Source organism: Mesocricetus auratus, unplaced genomic scaffold (assembly GCF_017639785.1).
Source record: "Mesocricetus auratus isolate SY011 unplaced genomic scaffold, BCM_Maur_2.0 Super-Scaffold_100022, whole genome shotgun sequence".
Classification (NCBI taxonomy): domain Eukaryota; kingdom Metazoa; phylum Chordata; class Mammalia; order Rodentia; family Cricetidae; genus Mesocricetus; species Mesocricetus auratus.
In genome coordinates this window covers 11,161,143-11,177,200 of record NW_024429203.1, presented here as the reverse complement: position 1 = coordinate 11,177,200, position 16,058 = coordinate 11,161,143, and the positions used below count along the sequence as shown (strand labels likewise).

The 16,058-nt window shown below is 43.6% G+C and overlaps 1 protein-coding gene across 8 annotated transcripts in view; it reads right to left on the bottom strand.

Moving 5' to 3' along the window:
- Positions 1 to 16,058, bottom strand: part of Nfrkb (nuclear factor related to kappaB binding protein) — a 35,271-nt gene that overhangs the window by 4,249 nt on the left and 14,964 nt on the right. For 4 of the 8 annotated variants that reach the window (XM_005084440.4, XM_005084441.4, XM_021235533.2 and 1 more), the window contains exons 13-23: positions 13,571 to 13,650; positions 13,422 to 13,468; positions 12,503 to 12,563; positions 11,944 to 12,118; positions 9,704 to 9,810; positions 8,302 to 8,425; positions 7,778 to 7,857; positions 7,438 to 7,655; positions 7,064 to 7,334; positions 6,222 to 6,434; positions 2,604 to 3,371 (exon numbers count right to left, since the gene is read on the bottom strand). In XM_005084440.4, the coding sequence (XP_005084497.1) occupies positions 2,604 to 3,371; positions 6,222 to 6,434; positions 7,064 to 7,334; positions 7,438 to 7,655; positions 7,778 to 7,857; positions 8,302 to 8,425; positions 9,704 to 9,810; positions 11,944 to 12,118; positions 12,503 to 12,563; positions 13,422 to 13,468; positions 13,571 to 13,650 (2,144 nt within the window). The remainder of the gene's footprint in view (positions 1 to 2,603; positions 3,372 to 6,221; positions 6,435 to 7,063; positions 7,335 to 7,437; positions 7,656 to 7,777; positions 7,858 to 8,301; positions 8,426 to 9,703; positions 9,811 to 11,943; positions 12,119 to 12,502; positions 12,564 to 13,421; positions 13,469 to 13,570; positions 13,651 to 16,058) is intronic. The other 4 variants (XM_013123929.3, XM_005084442.4, XM_013123930.3 and 1 more) reach the window with 3 other exon arrangements.

The following is a 16,058-nucleotide window of genomic DNA, read 5'->3' as shown; positions in this document are numbered from 1 at the left end:
GTACACATGGGAATAGAGAGATCAAACATCCCACCGCACTGGAGGAAAGAAACAGTCACTACAGCACCTACTCTTAGGCTGCCTAGTTTCTGATGCTTGGTTAGTAATAAAATTACCCGCCCCACCCAGTACTGAGGATAAAACCTAAAGCTTCCCACATGCTAAGCAGGTACTCTACCACTGAGCCACACCTACTGGATAATTTCTAACCATATGGAAATCTTACTTGCTTTTGAAATATACAAGATAAATGGCTGACTAAACTTTTAAAAAAGGGAAGATGGGGCAACAATGGACATTTCCTATGAGCAGGAAGTAGGGATTCTGATACAAAGTAGCAGGTCCCATACTGACTCAATACAGTTTAGTAACTATTTATAGCCCATTAAAGAGCACTACAAGATGAGCAGGATAGCTGGAGATAGTGCCTTCTGCACATGGATGTTTTCTGAAAAATGCAAAAAGATCTCAGGTTTCTACACTCTGAGCTTTTATATCATGCCCTGCAAAACTATTCCAAATGATTAACAAGCTATATTTTTCTCTTACACTTACAATGATGTCAAAATAAAGGTTAATATATATATTTTTTTAAAACTCTAGAATAAAGAAGGCACAGGTACAAAAATCTTGAAACCATTAAAGAAAACACTGGTAGAAGTAATCAGAGAAAATCAAATACTCACTTAAGAGGATAGACTGACCAGGCAGTGGTGGCTCACACAGTTACTCCTAGCACTTGGGAGGCAGAGACAGGCAGATCTTTGTGAGTTCAAAGCCAGCCTGATCTACAGAGTGAGTTCTAGGACAGCCAGGGCTACACAGTGAAACCAAGTCTTGAAAAACAAACAAAAAAAGATGACAGACCAAACCAGGCTTGGTGACAATCCTAGCACCCCAAAAGCTCAGTTGGTCTTGTCTACATAGAAAGCTCCATGCCATCCAGGGACAGAGCAAAAATAACCAAGAAAGAAAGAAATGAACAAAAACAACTTAAAATAGGATCGAAGGAAAAGGTGCTGGAGAGATGGCTCAGTAGTTAAGAGCACTGGTTGCTCTTCCAAAGGACTCAGGTTCACTTCCCAGCACCACATGGCAGCTCACATCTGTCTATAGCTCCAGTTCCAGGGCTCTGATACCTCACACAGGCAAAACACCAATGAACATAAAATAAAAAATAATAAAATAAATACATCTTTAAAAAAAGGAAAGAAGGGAAAGTATTTTCTCCTGCAGTACTGAGGCTAACAGACAGAGCCTTGAGCCTGCTAGGCAATGACTATCCATGACCTACATTGCTACATTGCCAGTTCCAAACTGAAGAAAATATTTTCTAGGCACATATCACTATGTAGTTGATAGTCTTTTCAGTAGCACAATGCATGTCAAAACTTTCAGTATGTGTATCTTCGAGACTCAGTTACCTACACTTCAGAAATATTTAAAGAAAGCTTGTACTAGAGCAATACTGTGGCACCGAATAGAAGCTCTCTTATGTATTACATCACTAAAAAGGGTGTGATCGATATCTGATCATGGCCTGCAATGATCCCCTTTTGTTGGTTTCTCAAGACAGCCTTTCTCTGTATTGCTTTGGAGCCTGTCCTAGAACTCGCTCTGTAGACCAGGCTGGCTTCGAACTCACAAAGATCTGCCTGTCTCTGCCTCCCGAGTGCTGGGATTAAAGGCATGCGCCACCACCTGGCTCCCCAAGACATTCCTAACTAGGTGTATATACATGGAAGGCTCAGGAAAAGGGCTGGAAGGACAAATACATTATTCATTAGCCCTTGTAAGGAAAGGACAGGAGAAGGTAAGGAAACTTTTGCATTTTACCCTGCACCACTAATATTATTCTTTAAATTTAAGTATATATGTATGTGTATATACACTACATTTTTCTAACTTGCATTCCAATAGCAAACCACCCAAATCTATGTCAAGTGGAGTGATATTGACAGACAAGTTTCCTAGTTCTCATCTCCTAAGGGACAAAGGCTGAACCTGAAGAACTTCCCTAGGCTGGCCTTGGCAGTACACACCTGCAATCCCAACACTTGATGGACTGAGAGAGGTACATCAATGAATGATGATGAGAGTCAAGACCAGCATAGGCGCCTAACAAATTCCAAGCCAATTTGAGATATGTAGCAAAATCCTATGACTGGCTAGTTTTATGACAACTTGATACAAGCTAGGGTCATCGGAAAGGGGGAACCTCAATTGAGAAAAATGCCTCCAAAGATCCAGGTGTAGGATATTATTGATGGAGGAAGCCCCAACCCATTTTGGGCAATGCCATCCCAGGCTACTGGTCCTAGGTTCTATAAGAAAGCAGTGAGCAAGTCAGTAAGCAGCTCCCCTGTATGGCCTCTGCCTCCGCTCCTGCCTCGCGTTCCTGACCTGTTTTGAGTCCCTGCCCTGGCTTCCTTCAGTGATGAACGGCGATGTGGAAGTGCAAGCCTTTTGAATAAAGCCTTTCTTCCCCACCTGCGTCTGGTCATGGTGCTTCATCGAAGCGACAGAAACCCCACCACACCCATGTCCTTCCAGAAAATGGTTTCCTGAGCAGAGGGTTAGTCTTTACCATCACCATTACTCACAGACTGGGATGTAGACACAACTGTAGTGTTAACAGGGACCTGTCTCACAGTGGGGGCTCCAGTCCCGATGCTGATGGGGGTGCTTGTTGCCCCAGAGGCCACAGCCACAGTCTTAGACACAGTGGCATTTATACTGGGCAAGGAAACCGTTGAAGAATGGACAGTTCCAGACCCACCAGCAACAGAGGCTCCTTGCTTTGCATGTGCTGCAACAGTAATGGTCTGGCCTGCTTTAGGAGGCATCACTCCCAGACCCTGCACGATGCGGATTGTGGCAGCGGGTTTTGCTTCTGAAGAGGCCACTGTGTTCTTTCCCTTCTGATCTGCCACACTCACACCAAGAGCTGGCATCAAGCGAAAAGCTGAATTGGAGGTTTCTGTTGGCTTCAGATCAGGAGTTACTTTGACCACGGTAGTGCCTGCTGGAGCGGATGAAGGAACACTGGCTGAAGGGGCCTTGGCAGGGCTGTCAGCTGCGTGGACTGGGTTGGAGGTGACATGTAAGGTAGCAGAGATGCCTTTGCCTGCAGTGCCACTTCCTGTTCCAAATAGGTCCTGAGTCAATTTGACGGTGGTAACCTGAGACTTGGCCAATGTGGCCATCATGTCCGGAGTGATTCTCAAAACCGTCTGGCCCTTGGCATCTGTGGTGATGGAAGAGGGTGGCAGGCGCAGTACATCCTTACCCTGGATGCGGAAGTTAGTGGCTGTGAGTGGAATGCTGTTGCCTGTCTGCGGCTTCACACCAAGCTGCCCAGTGATTGACACCTGGATGGGGAAATACAGTGCCAATGAAACAAGTCACAGTGCTAAGCTGGTGTCATGGATTAGGTAAACCTCTTCTCATAGGCATAGACTTCACGTATCTAACTTTTTATTCTGAAAATGGTAAACACAAGCAAAAGTAAAGAAGACTGTAACAAGCCATATACCCTTTACCCTGCTTCAAACGTATCTATTCTTTCCTGGTTTTAGGAAGGAATGAGAGAGACTGAGCTGGAGTTCTGGGAGACTTACCAACAGTAAGGAGAAGCTGGGTGTGAGACACGCTAGAAAGGAAATCCAAGGCCTCACCACTGAGCTACACCTACCAGTCCTATCCCAAAAGAACCGGAATATTTTAAAGTAAACCAAGATATATTATTTTATTGAACACACATGCACACACGCACGCACATACATGTTTGTGTGTATAACTTACTTAGCAAAGGCTTTTGGGGGTTGTGTTTTTCATTTTTTGTTTTTTGAGACAGGATTTCTCTGTGTATCCCCAACTGTCCTGGAATTCACTTTGTAGACCAGGCTGGCCTTGAACTCAGAGAGATCTACCTGCCTCTCCCTTCTGAATGCTAGAATTAAAGGTGTGACACACCACCACCACTCGGTGCAAAAAATTTTCTATTTTAACCTAAAAACATTATTTACAATGCCATCCTACACATCAGTACACACCCGATCATCTCCATGCCCACGCCACCCTCCAGTATCTCAAATCCATCTATTTACAGTTAGCCCACCTATTTTGAGCAACAGTGTGGTGCACTAGCTCCAAAAGGGGCTCTGGAGTCAGACCCCTGCATTCATCACTACCACCTTCCCAGTACCTAACAAGTAATCTGGTCTACTCAACGCCTTCCTCTTGGTGGCTCTTATACTCTTATACTGGATCACTACCATAGAAAGAAAGAAAGGAAGAAAGAAAGGAAGGAAGGAAGGAAGGAAGGAAGGAAGGAAGGAAGGAAGGAAGGAAGGAAGGAAAGAAAAAGACACTGGCCATCGAAAAGAACAAAAACAAAACATCCAATCTGACTGCTTCATCTGCACACAACACTCAAGTCCAAATTCTATAATGTTTTCAGAAGCAAAATTTCTTCTTGTTAAATTACTTGTATTTACTTATTCCTGCTTCCTCACCTGACATTCTCTTTAACAACACACATCCTGGTCCCAGTCACATCTGTTCAATAGCTACACACTGTGAGTGAGTCTCATCCATACTTTTTACCATACCTCACACAGGTTGCTGTCCAATCTTCTGGGATACACTAACTCTGTGTCCTACATTCTCCACGCTCCAACTGTATTCCCTTTTAGGAAATCCTACCACTATACCTAACCATTCTATCCAGAGCCCACAGGAACACTTCTTTTAGACTCACATTCAAGCTCCCAGCAAGCCGCACAAGCTACATTCCCTTCTTACCATACGGCTAACGGGTGCTCTCCGTCCCTCACCTCAGCTGCCACTGCTGCTCTACCGTCTCCCTGCTTTCATTCTCATCCCAAGTGCATTGTATCGAATAGCTAGGGATTAACTGTGGTTCACCATCACATTTAAGTCAGAATCAAAGCACAACAAATGCACTGTCAACCTCTCCAAATGCACTGCTTGTGCACTGAGCTACAGACACAATGGTTTACCTGTCACTCCTCAAAAGTATTCCCGGTCTAAGTTTCTCAATTTACAGGTCTACACATACAATACTTTATCTCCAGGTCACTACTACATGGCACAGCAACTTCATTAATCTCCTTCAAATGTCATTTCTTCAGAAAAGCCACTCCCCATTATCATGATATTCCTTCTTCCACCTTTACTCAAATCACCAGTGTTTCTTTTTTTTTTTATTTTAACTTTAAATAGCTTGTTTTACATGTCAATCCCAGTTCCCTTTCCCTTCCCTCCTCCCGCACCCCCCCACCATCCTACCCTATCACTACTTCCTTCCACATAGGGGATTCCAGAGTCTGTCATTTCACTCAGGGCAGGGTCCAGGCACTTCGCTAAGAGTCCAGGCAGAGAGAGCATCCCTCTTTGTGTTATGGACACATGATGTCTGTTTGTATGCCAGGGATAAACACTGATCCACTGCCCAGGGCCCCATAGGTAGCCCAGGCCTCCTCACTGACTCTCACATTCAGGAGGTCTGGATCAGTCCCATGCTGGCCTCCCAGCTGTCGGTCTGGGGTCCAAGAGCTCCCCCCACCACAGTGTTTCTTACTATCTGACACTGACCGAGTTATTTGTTTGCCACTCCGATGACATATGAGCTCCACAAAGGGGGTTAGTCTGTTTAATACTTACCTAAATCCCCCAAACACAATACATAAATACTGAATAAAAATGTTACTTTGTCATTGTGTGCTCTATTTTTTCATCTACAAAACTGTGTAACAATACACCTAAGTGCCCCGACAGACTGGCTCATGTCTATAAACCACACAGTGGGATGAAACAGACAGAGGGCATTGCTCTAATACCAGGCATCAATTGGCTTCACGACTTTTAAAATGCAAAGATCACACCTGTGTATTCATGGCCAAGAAAAAACATATGTATATTCCACCTTTACATGTGACAAAGTAAAATCTTGTAAATATGCCATGGGAACTAACTGCATAAACCCAGGGAAACTGCAACATAAATCCAAACCCTAGCTACAAAACATTGAAACACACACAAAGAGATCAGGATAAAAGTTGCCTTTGTGTGGGGGGCACTCACCTGACGACAAAGCCTTCTTCACAGGCACCAGGCTGTTCAGAGTCAGCCCACAGCATCAGCCCACAGCATCAGCCCACAGCTTTAGCTCCAGGGTACCACTCAGGTTCACATACCTGCTTGATGATGTTCTGTCCTGTGACATTCTGGATGACGGCTGTCGTGGAGGCACTTGGAGCAGAGTTCCCAGGGGAACTCATGGCTGGCTTGCTCACTGGGCTGACTGCAGCAGGGAGATTTGTCACTGTAAGCCCTGTCTGTCCAGGTCCAGGCCGCTGCACAGAGGCCGCTGCAGTTTGCCCCTTGACTGGAACAGTTGCCACAACTGCCTGGTTCAAGAATGTGAAGTCAAGAGATGAAATGAGACACCAAAATGGGACCAGCCAGGCGAGCAAGGACCCTCCACAACTCCCCTCAGAAAGCACTCTGAAAGAAGCCTTGCTATCAGTCTGAGGCTTACCATGCCCTGGAATATACACTGCATTTCCTATATTTGTATAATGTTTACAACGCTTTACATTTAACATCTTACTTCACTTCTATATACTGAAGACAACTGTGATTCTTCCATTTTACATATAGGAAAGAAAATGAGACAAAAAATGTGAATCTTTCTAGGGTCAAACAAGTGATTAGTGGCATGGCTAAGACACAATGGAAATTCAGAAGCACAAGCTTTGACATTTCATTCCACACATTCCCTTTCTACAGGGCCTTGATATGAGAATGAAGATCGTGTTTACGACATGCAAAACAGACTACCTAAAAGTACTTTTCCAGCTCTGAACACTTCTCTTGAAGCTTTGAGCATGAAAGGAGTTGTTTCAATGAGTTTCATCATCAGTACCAACAGCATATGACTTCCAGGTCTTCCTCAAGCTCTACTTGCTTGAGTCACTAACTCTCCCACTTCTGGGTCTACATAGTCCCTGTATCCTGACATGCAGCATCCGCTTACCTGGGGTACTACTTTGGTTTGTGTAGCAGTGACTGGTACACGGATCTGTGGTCCTGCTGGCATCTGTGGTAATGTTTGTGTTGGCCCTACTGACTGCTGGGAAACAGCAGGAAGACTGGGCTGGGTTACCACCCGAACCTGGGGCAGTCCGGCTGAGCTGGAGTGGCTCACAACCCGAGCAGTGGCCTGAGAACTGGGTGGAGTCTGGATGGAAGCTGGGGAAAGCATCGTCCCCAGCTGCGGCATTGTTGGTGAGGACACCAGAAGAACACTATGTGAAAAATCAAGGGGAAAGATAAAAACCCACAAAAACTCAGGACGTGAATACAAAGACTCTGCAGGGAAAGACCAACAGAAGAAACACAGGCGCTTACCCTGAACTTGACTTAGCTGGCTCAGAGACAGTGGTAGAGCCACTTTTGTTCACTGCTGACACAGGTGGAGGAGAGATGGGGGTGGTGGGCAATGCTGGTGTGGTGGGGGTTACAGGCGTAACTGGGGTAGGTGGCATGCTGGAGTCACTGAGACTCATCTGGCTTTGCTCAGAAGGACCACTAAGGCCCTTCATGGAGCTCTCCTTATTACTGGACTTCTAGAAAAGAAAAAGGGATCTACCTCAGGCATCCATTCACTGGGTCAGGTGAAAGCTGAATGTCTATGCTGGTCTGCCCCATTTGAGAAGCTCTGAGGTAAACGCCCCATGGGGTGACTTACCACCTTGGGCGGCGGCTTGGGTTTCTGCTGAAGAGCTTTTCTGGCTTTAGCGGCTGCTGCTTGAGCTTGGTGAATCCGCTCTATAAACAAGATGTCATTCATACAGTTTAGGAAATGTGACCTTAGCCTGCTAAATGAGAAGGTCTTTCTTTAAAAAAACAAGGAGTCTCCAAGCAAAAATTGTAATCCCATTTCTCAGGAGCCTAAGGCAGGAAAACAATTAAGTTCCTGTTACATAGGCTAGACTCTGTCTGAAAGCAAACCAAACAAAACAAAAAGCTGGACTCAACTATGCACAACTATGAGCCCAGAATTGGGGAGACAAAGGCAGAATCTTTTCAAATTCAAAGACAGCTTCCCCAAGTAGCAAGTTCCCTGTCAACCTGGCTACAAAACGAGATCCTGTCTCAAAAACAAAGTAAGACAACCCAAGACCTTGTTGGTGGACTGGATTGTGCCTTTGTAACTGAATGCTAACAGAGTAATAAATCTGGGACAGTCAGCACACTGAAGGCCTCACATACCAAATTCTTCCTCACTGCGGTCTCGATGCAGGTAGATCCACAGCTTTCGTCCAATGTCATATTTTACACAAGGGTCTTTTTCATAATGCAGTCGATCGAGTGCTCCACTCACTACAGTGTTCACCTAAGAACAGAGCAAAAGGACAAGTCCAACCAAGACAGCACAGGTTATTTGGGCTCCCAGGAAAAACCAGTAGACGTAAAGTCACAGAGAATAACAGACTGGATCCCAGCCTAGCTTTGTCCTTCCGCTTTGATGAGTGATGTACAGCCAAGACACTAACCCATCTTCACTGTACGCATAGTGTGAATGTGAACTAACTGGAGAAACCTTTCCTTTATGTTGGAGGGCTGGAGAGATGGCTTAACAGTTAAGAGCACTGTTCATAGCACCCCTATTAGGTGACTCAACCAGTGTTAAATCTAGCTCCAAGAGTCCAATGCCTCTTAAATAAGTAAAAACACACAAATAAAAACTTTTAAAAAATCAAAAAAAAAAAAAAAAAGACAGAAAGACAGCCATAAATTATCATGTGGACATCAGGAATCAATCCTGCGTCTTCTGGATGAACGTTCTTAACCACCAGGCCATTTCTCTACTCGTGGGGTCATAGTGTTTTAAGGGTTTATTTTACTGTTCTTATGTGTACAGTGTGAGGACAGCCATACATGCATGGTCCATGTGTAGAGGTCAGAAGACAACTTTCAGGGCTGCCTGTTGAGGAGGCTCTCTTGAAGTTTCTGCCACTCTGTGTATTCTAGGCTGGCTAGTCAAGATTGGAGGTGACTCCCTCTTGCCTGCCTCCATTCCTACTTTAGCAGTGCTGGGATTACAGATTTGTCACCTCATCCAGAGTCATTATGTAGACTCCAGGTATGGAACTTAGATCATCTCTGTACACGCTGAACTATCTCACTGGCCCATAGTTGTAATTTTGAGGCAGGAGTCTTAGTATGTTGTCCAGTCTTCAAATTTGAAATCATCCTACTTCAGCCTCCAAAGGTAGCTGGTATTATGGGTATGTGAATCATGCCTAGCTAGTTCTTATTCATTTGATTTGGTTTTGTTGTTGTTGTTGTTTTATGTTTTTGTTTGTTGGGACAAAGCTTCTCTCTGTAACTCTGGCTGCATACCAGGCTGGCCTCAAACTCAGATATCCACCTACCTCTGCCTCCCAGGTGCTGGGATTAGACCTACAACAACACACCTGATTTATCCGTTTATTTTTTTAAAAAGATTTTATGTTAGGGGATGCATATATACTTCAAGTGGTAAAATATGCTCCTGATGTATGTGAGACCCTCAGTAGCACAATAAAAAAAAGTGTAACTTCCATTTCCTAATAGCTTTTCTCAAACACATTCGGAAATGAAGCCAAAACAGGCTATTTCTCTAACTCACCTGAGTGCCGGTGACATCTGGAGCAAGAAACTGAGAGTCCTTGAGCAGTTCACAGATCTCTGCTCGAGTGCCTTCCCCATTAGGCAGCCGAGCTGCAGCATCCCGAACTGACATCAGAAAATGCAAAATCCAGGAGTCAAGCAAAGCTTCCAATGAGCACAACATTTCCTGACCTGTTCTGGTGGTGGTTGAGCTCCCTAGAATCATGGTTAGGAGCCTCATCGGACTGGCCAGGGCACACTGCCCTCTAGTGGCTATAAATGCTATACTGAACTTCCTACACTTTCAACACACCTACAAGCAAAAATAGGTCCACGGATACATCCCCAATAGGACATCTATGTCACACTCCCTCCCCACAGACTCAGGGAATCTCATGCTCATGGACGAGCAGGTAGAAAGACTTTAAGAGACAGAGATTACAGCAGGTTTCTAGGAAACAGCACCTTCTGGACATGAGAGGGAGTTGTGCTCATGAACTCTCAAAAACTATGGTCACTACACAAGACCTGCCTAAGATCTACCTAGTCACTATTCCAGCATAATGGATGGGAGGGGTTTACAAGGGCACTTCCAGTTACAAAGCTACAGGCAGTCAGTGGAGATAGTTTTCTTTGGGGGAGGGGTAGGTAACCCAGATACAGTACAGTCAGTCCTACACCCACACCACACATTCATGCATGCAGAAGACATTAACTGAACTCAGCCAGATACAAGCACACACACATAGTATACATTTTTAGTGAAAACAAAGTTGGGAGGGCATCTGAGGTAAGGGATCAGGGAGGTGTTGAAGAGAGAGTAAGGGGTGCGTTAGGCCAAAATAAAATGAATTAAGAGTCAGTGGTTCTATAAACTTAGTTTAAAAAAAAAAGTAATTTGGCACTTCTTCAATTATCAATGAACATTATAAATCACACACTGATATTACTGTGCTGTTACAATAAAAATCAAATAATTTTATATGTTACAGGTGTTGAAGGCAACAATTCAAATCACCAAATCACTTACACTCACTCCCATTGGAAGTTAAAAATTTGAAATACCTGCTACTGGGTCCTACCATTCAATATCATTAAAAAACATAGTTTTGCATTTAAATTTGTTTTAACAGCTTAACAATTACTGAAACATAATTGGCTTCTTCAGTAACTCCAAGTAATTTAAGAATTTAAATGCAGCTGGGCTGTGGTAGCACACGCCTTTAATCCCAGCAGAGGCAGAGAGATATCTGAGTTTGAGGTCAGCCTCATCTACAAAGCAAGTTCTAGGGCAGCCAAGAAAACATAGAGAAACCTGTCTTAAAAAAACAAACAAAACAAAAAACCCACAACCCCAAAAGGAATTTATGCCTAATTCTAATTCTGGGAAGGAGTCCATGCGTCTCAGTAGACTACCAAAGGGACTCATAACACAAAGAATTCTTTGTTCTCTTATTTTTTTAAAAGATTTATTCTTAGCCGGGCGGTGGTGGCGCACGCCTTTAATCCCAGTACTCGGGAGGCAGAGGCAGGCGGATCTCTGTGAGTTCGAGGCCAGGCTGCACCGACAGCCTCCAAAACAATACAGAGAAACCCTGTCTCATAAAACCAAAAAAAAAAAAAAAAAAAAAAAAAAAAAGATTTATTCTTATATGCCTTGGTGTTTTGCCTGCATGTATATCTGTATGAGGATGTCAGATCCTCTAGAACTGGAATTACAGACAGTTGTGAGCTAAACCTGGGTCCTCTGGAAGAGCAGTCAGTGCTCTTAATGGCTGAACCATCTCTCCAGACCCTCTTCTCTTATTTTTTGAGACAATAAGACTATGTGACTTCAACTCACTAAGTAGCCTAGGCAGCCTTCAAATTCACAATAGTCTTCTAGCCTTAGCATCCTAAGTACTGGCTGGGGTTACAGGCATGCCTCACCTCTCTCATGGGAAAAACAAAAAACAAAAAACAAAACACCCACCTTTTTAAGGAAGCAAAGTCCTATACTTGATATAACTACTAGTTTGTGAACAGTTCATCAAGATGAACATGACTTCAGAAAGAGGCACTAATGCCGGGCATCGACCTACCAGGGCAGAATCTATCCAGTTATCTCTTAGATTTGAAGACTTAATGAGACTGGTCCTCAGTCCTATCAATGAATGGAGTGTGGAAGGGTTAGGTTTAGTACAGGAAATACGGATTTAACTTGAGGAAAGCTTTGGAGTACAAATAAGAAATCCCTAGTAATAAATGCATACCACATACCAAGAGACAGAATGGTGACATAGGCAGGCCGGTCAGAGCGCAGCAGCGAATGCTCACGAGCCTTGTTGAGGGAGGTCTCCTTGTCAAACACGCCCTTCACTGGCCCCACCACAGACTCAAAGCCATGCATGCGAAAGGTGAATGCCTTATGGGGTTGGCTATACCTGTAGCGCTCCTACCAAGAGAAAAAGGCGAAAATTGCCACGTCAGAATTGGTGGGGTTGTTTCTAATACTCCCCTGAAACAGAGGAATCAAAAGAGATGTTTAAATGAGGAAACAAGCAATCCCACAAAGAACTATGACCCAACCACAGTGGAGAAAAGACAATCCTCATAGCTGATCACTCAGGAAATGGCAAGGAGGTAAAACACATTTTGCTATCTGGAAGAAAAGAAGGTCAAAAAATATTTCTTTCCCTTTTTACCAAATCAGTTCTACTCCAAAAAACAGCCTCAACCAATGGACTATCAGAGCTGAAGGACATGAACACCAAGGAGCTTCGATCAAGGAAAGTCAGGCGCAGTGCTTCTGTCTATAAAGCTTCTAAAGAGAGCTTACCTGCTCTTGAAAAACCCGTTTCTCCTCTCCTGTGCTAGGCCGCACCACATAGTCAGTTCTTCTGGAACATAAAGAATTCCACATCATCTCTGATAGCAAGGAAGGTCACTGACCTCTCGCCCTTTCTCAATACCTAGAACTATTCCCTTGGCTACATGGGAAAATGTACTCAACTCGTGCTCAGTCTACCCTCCATATAAGTCCTGCTGACATTTCCCACATTACCCCATTCTTAGGAACCTTAAGTGTTTGGAATAAACAGAAGAAAGAGGATGGCACCTTTACCTACTGTTTTCAGTACTGCTGAAAAGGCAGCTGAATTTAATAACAAAAATGTTATTCTTGGAGGAACAAAGCACTTAAGTACGTTTGATGACAAGAGTGGTATTTCAGCCTTTCAAAGAACCTAGAACTTGAATTCTAAACGCCCATTATGTGAATGCATGCATGTGTGTACCTGTCTGTATGTATGTATACAACATGTATGGCTACAGTAAGGCTGGGTCTCTGAACTACAGTCTGAACAGGCAGGAATCAGGAACATGAGATAACTTAGCATGAAGAGCACAGAACTACAAGTCAAAGGATCTGAACTCTAGTCAGGGTCCTGACACCATCTTTAGCAAGTCACTGAACTTCATGGATTTTTTACAAGGAAAATGAGGAGCTTGAATTAGTGGAAACCAGGAAATCCCACCTACAAGGCAGATCGTCTGCCTTTAGACTACTGCAGTAGAAGCCATTCTTACTGAGAAGCCTATGTGCCCTCCTCAAGCATATTGAGGCATGTGAGTCTGTGAACTTCTAGGGTCCCTGAGGTCCACTACAGCTCAAACACACGAAAAAAGCCAGCAGATCCATAGCAGTAATGTTATGTCATGGCTCCATGGGAACTACGCACCCACAAGAATATACTCACACTCGAGGGACAGGTGTCATGGCATCTGAGCTGTCTTCATTTTCCTGCTGAAGAAAAGGAAAGCATTACCAGGTAAATGGGCTAGACAATTTTTGCTAACCTAGGGGCTCTGAAAACCCAAGTAATAAAAAAGTAAGAGACAGACATACCTTACAGAAAGTCTGGTCTTTGGTTTCTAACCACAGGTGGAAGAGAGCAGCTAATTCCTTTTCATTATCTTGATACTGACCTGTGGGGGTGGGGATTTACACAAAAGTAAGAAATTTAAAGTATTATTCAGCCTCCTGCCTTGTCTTCACCAGCTCTATCTTTGGCAGAAAGAGAACATGTCAAACCTGCCACTGGTCCTTACCACATGCTCATGCTACTACCCTCACTGCCTGAATCATTACTCCGGGATGCCACTTTTTCAGATCTTTCACTCAAAAGTATTTACTGTGCACCAGGCACTAGGATGAAGCTGAGACCATGGAATGAATTTACTTTCTGCCCTTCAGAGAGGTCACTTAAAAGTGAGTAATGTGGGGATATTTGTACACTATGTGGGGATATTTGTACACTATGTGATGGTATATTGCTGTGATTAGTGTAATAAAAACCTGAATGGCCAATAGCAAAGCAGGAGGTATGGGTGGGAAGAAGGGAAAAAAAGACGCCAGGAGATGCAGACCACGCAGGATATGCAGGAGGAAAGATAAAGTCACGAGTCACATGGCAGAACGTAGATTAATATAAATAGGCTAATTTAAGTTAAAAGAGGTAGTTAGAAACAAGCCTAATAATAACTTTCATAATTAAGAAGTCTCCGTGTCATTATTTGGGTGCTGGCAGGTGGGACAGAAAAATGAATTACAGAGTAATGAGTTCATATAAACAAAATCAATTCTACGAGAGGTAAATGTCATAATGGATGCTACAAAAGTTTACATGAGGGAAGGAACCTATTCTTGTAGGTGAGAAAATGCACTCCTTACACTGGCACAGCAGTAAGAAGGCCTGAGGCAAGAAGCTTAACTCTGTAACTGACTAGAAAGACTAAACTACTTTCTCTGTGACATCTTGTGTCACTTTATTTGGACTCCTGGGGCATCTGCCTCAGGATGGTATCTAGATTTCACTCAGGTGGAGCCACCAAGGGATGAGTGCCACACAAGTGGACTGCATCCGAATGCAGCTCCGCTCCCCAAACTGGAAAAGCATGTTCCAGGATGCTCCCCTTTCTTCTCACTAGTCTCTAATACCACCACACCCAGAGATCTCTGTACTCTCTCCCGCCAGCTCCCTTCCTTGCCTCTCGCTGGGTCTTCTCCAAAGGCTATTCACAATCAGTCAACCAATCAATAATGTAATCTTCCTTCCCTGCACCCCAAGCTTTGTTTGCTATCAACTGACTTCTAGGTTCTGAGACTTGGAGATGTTGTCTACTAATCCTCTTGTAGCTGTACCCTAGGGTTAGAAGTTAAAGGTTAGTTCTTCCTCCACCCCACAGGTGGTTTTAGATATTTGTTCCCAGTTCTGCTTTAAAAAAAAAGCAAATAAAAACAAAACAAAAGCCTGTTCCGAAATAAAGAGTGCCTAGAAATAAACACATACATATATAGTGAGTGAAATTATTTTTGGCAACACTGTGAAATAAGGCAGGGACAGTATCTGAAAACAAAATGATGCTGGGAAGCTGGATACCCACATCTACAAGAATGCAATTACATTCTTAAGTCACAGCATATACAAAACCCAAAATGGAGTCGGAATTTGACTGCAAGGCATCAGCTGTAAGAAAATATTTGGAATGGCCCCACAGTCTTGATCTTATGAGATTCTTTATATGATATCAAAAGCAAAGGCACCAATGATGAAAACAAGTGGACTGCATTAACTCTAAAACTACACACAGTAGAAAAAAACACCAGAAGGAAAAAAGCAACCTACAGAATGAGAGACAATATTTACATGCTACCTATGAGCTAAGAAGTTAACTAAGCTTGGCATGATGGTGCATACCTTAATCCTAGCACCTGGGAGGCACAGGCACACAGATCTTTGAGTTTGAGGCCAGCCTGGTATACAGAGTCAGTTCAAGGACAGTAAGGGATAGAGAGACACCTGTCTCAAAAAAAAAAAAAAACAAAAAAAACAAAAAAAAAACCGTGCTGGAGATGGCTTAGCAGTCAAAAGCACTTGCTGCTCTCCCAGAGGGCATGAGGCTCCAGCTTCCACACCTCCACAGCAGCTCACAACTGTGCGTAGCTCCAGTTCCAAGAGATTCCAATGCCTATTCTAGCATTCTTGGGCTCCAGGCACACTTACAGTGAATAGACACACATGCAGGCAAAACACCTTTATGTAAAATGATAAAAATAATTTGTCAAGCAATGGTATAACATGTCTTTAATCCCAGTAGTACTTGGGAGGCAGAGACAAAGGCAGGCAAATCTACAAGTTCGAGGACAGCCTGGCCTACCAAGCTAGTTCCAGGACAGCCAGGACTATACAGAGAAACCCTGTCTCAAAAACCAAACCAAAACAAAATAAAATGTTAATAATCAAAATTTATAAGGAACATCTACAAATTGATCACATAATATAATAACCTTACTTACAAAAATAGATAAAAGATCTGAATAAACATCTTGCAAA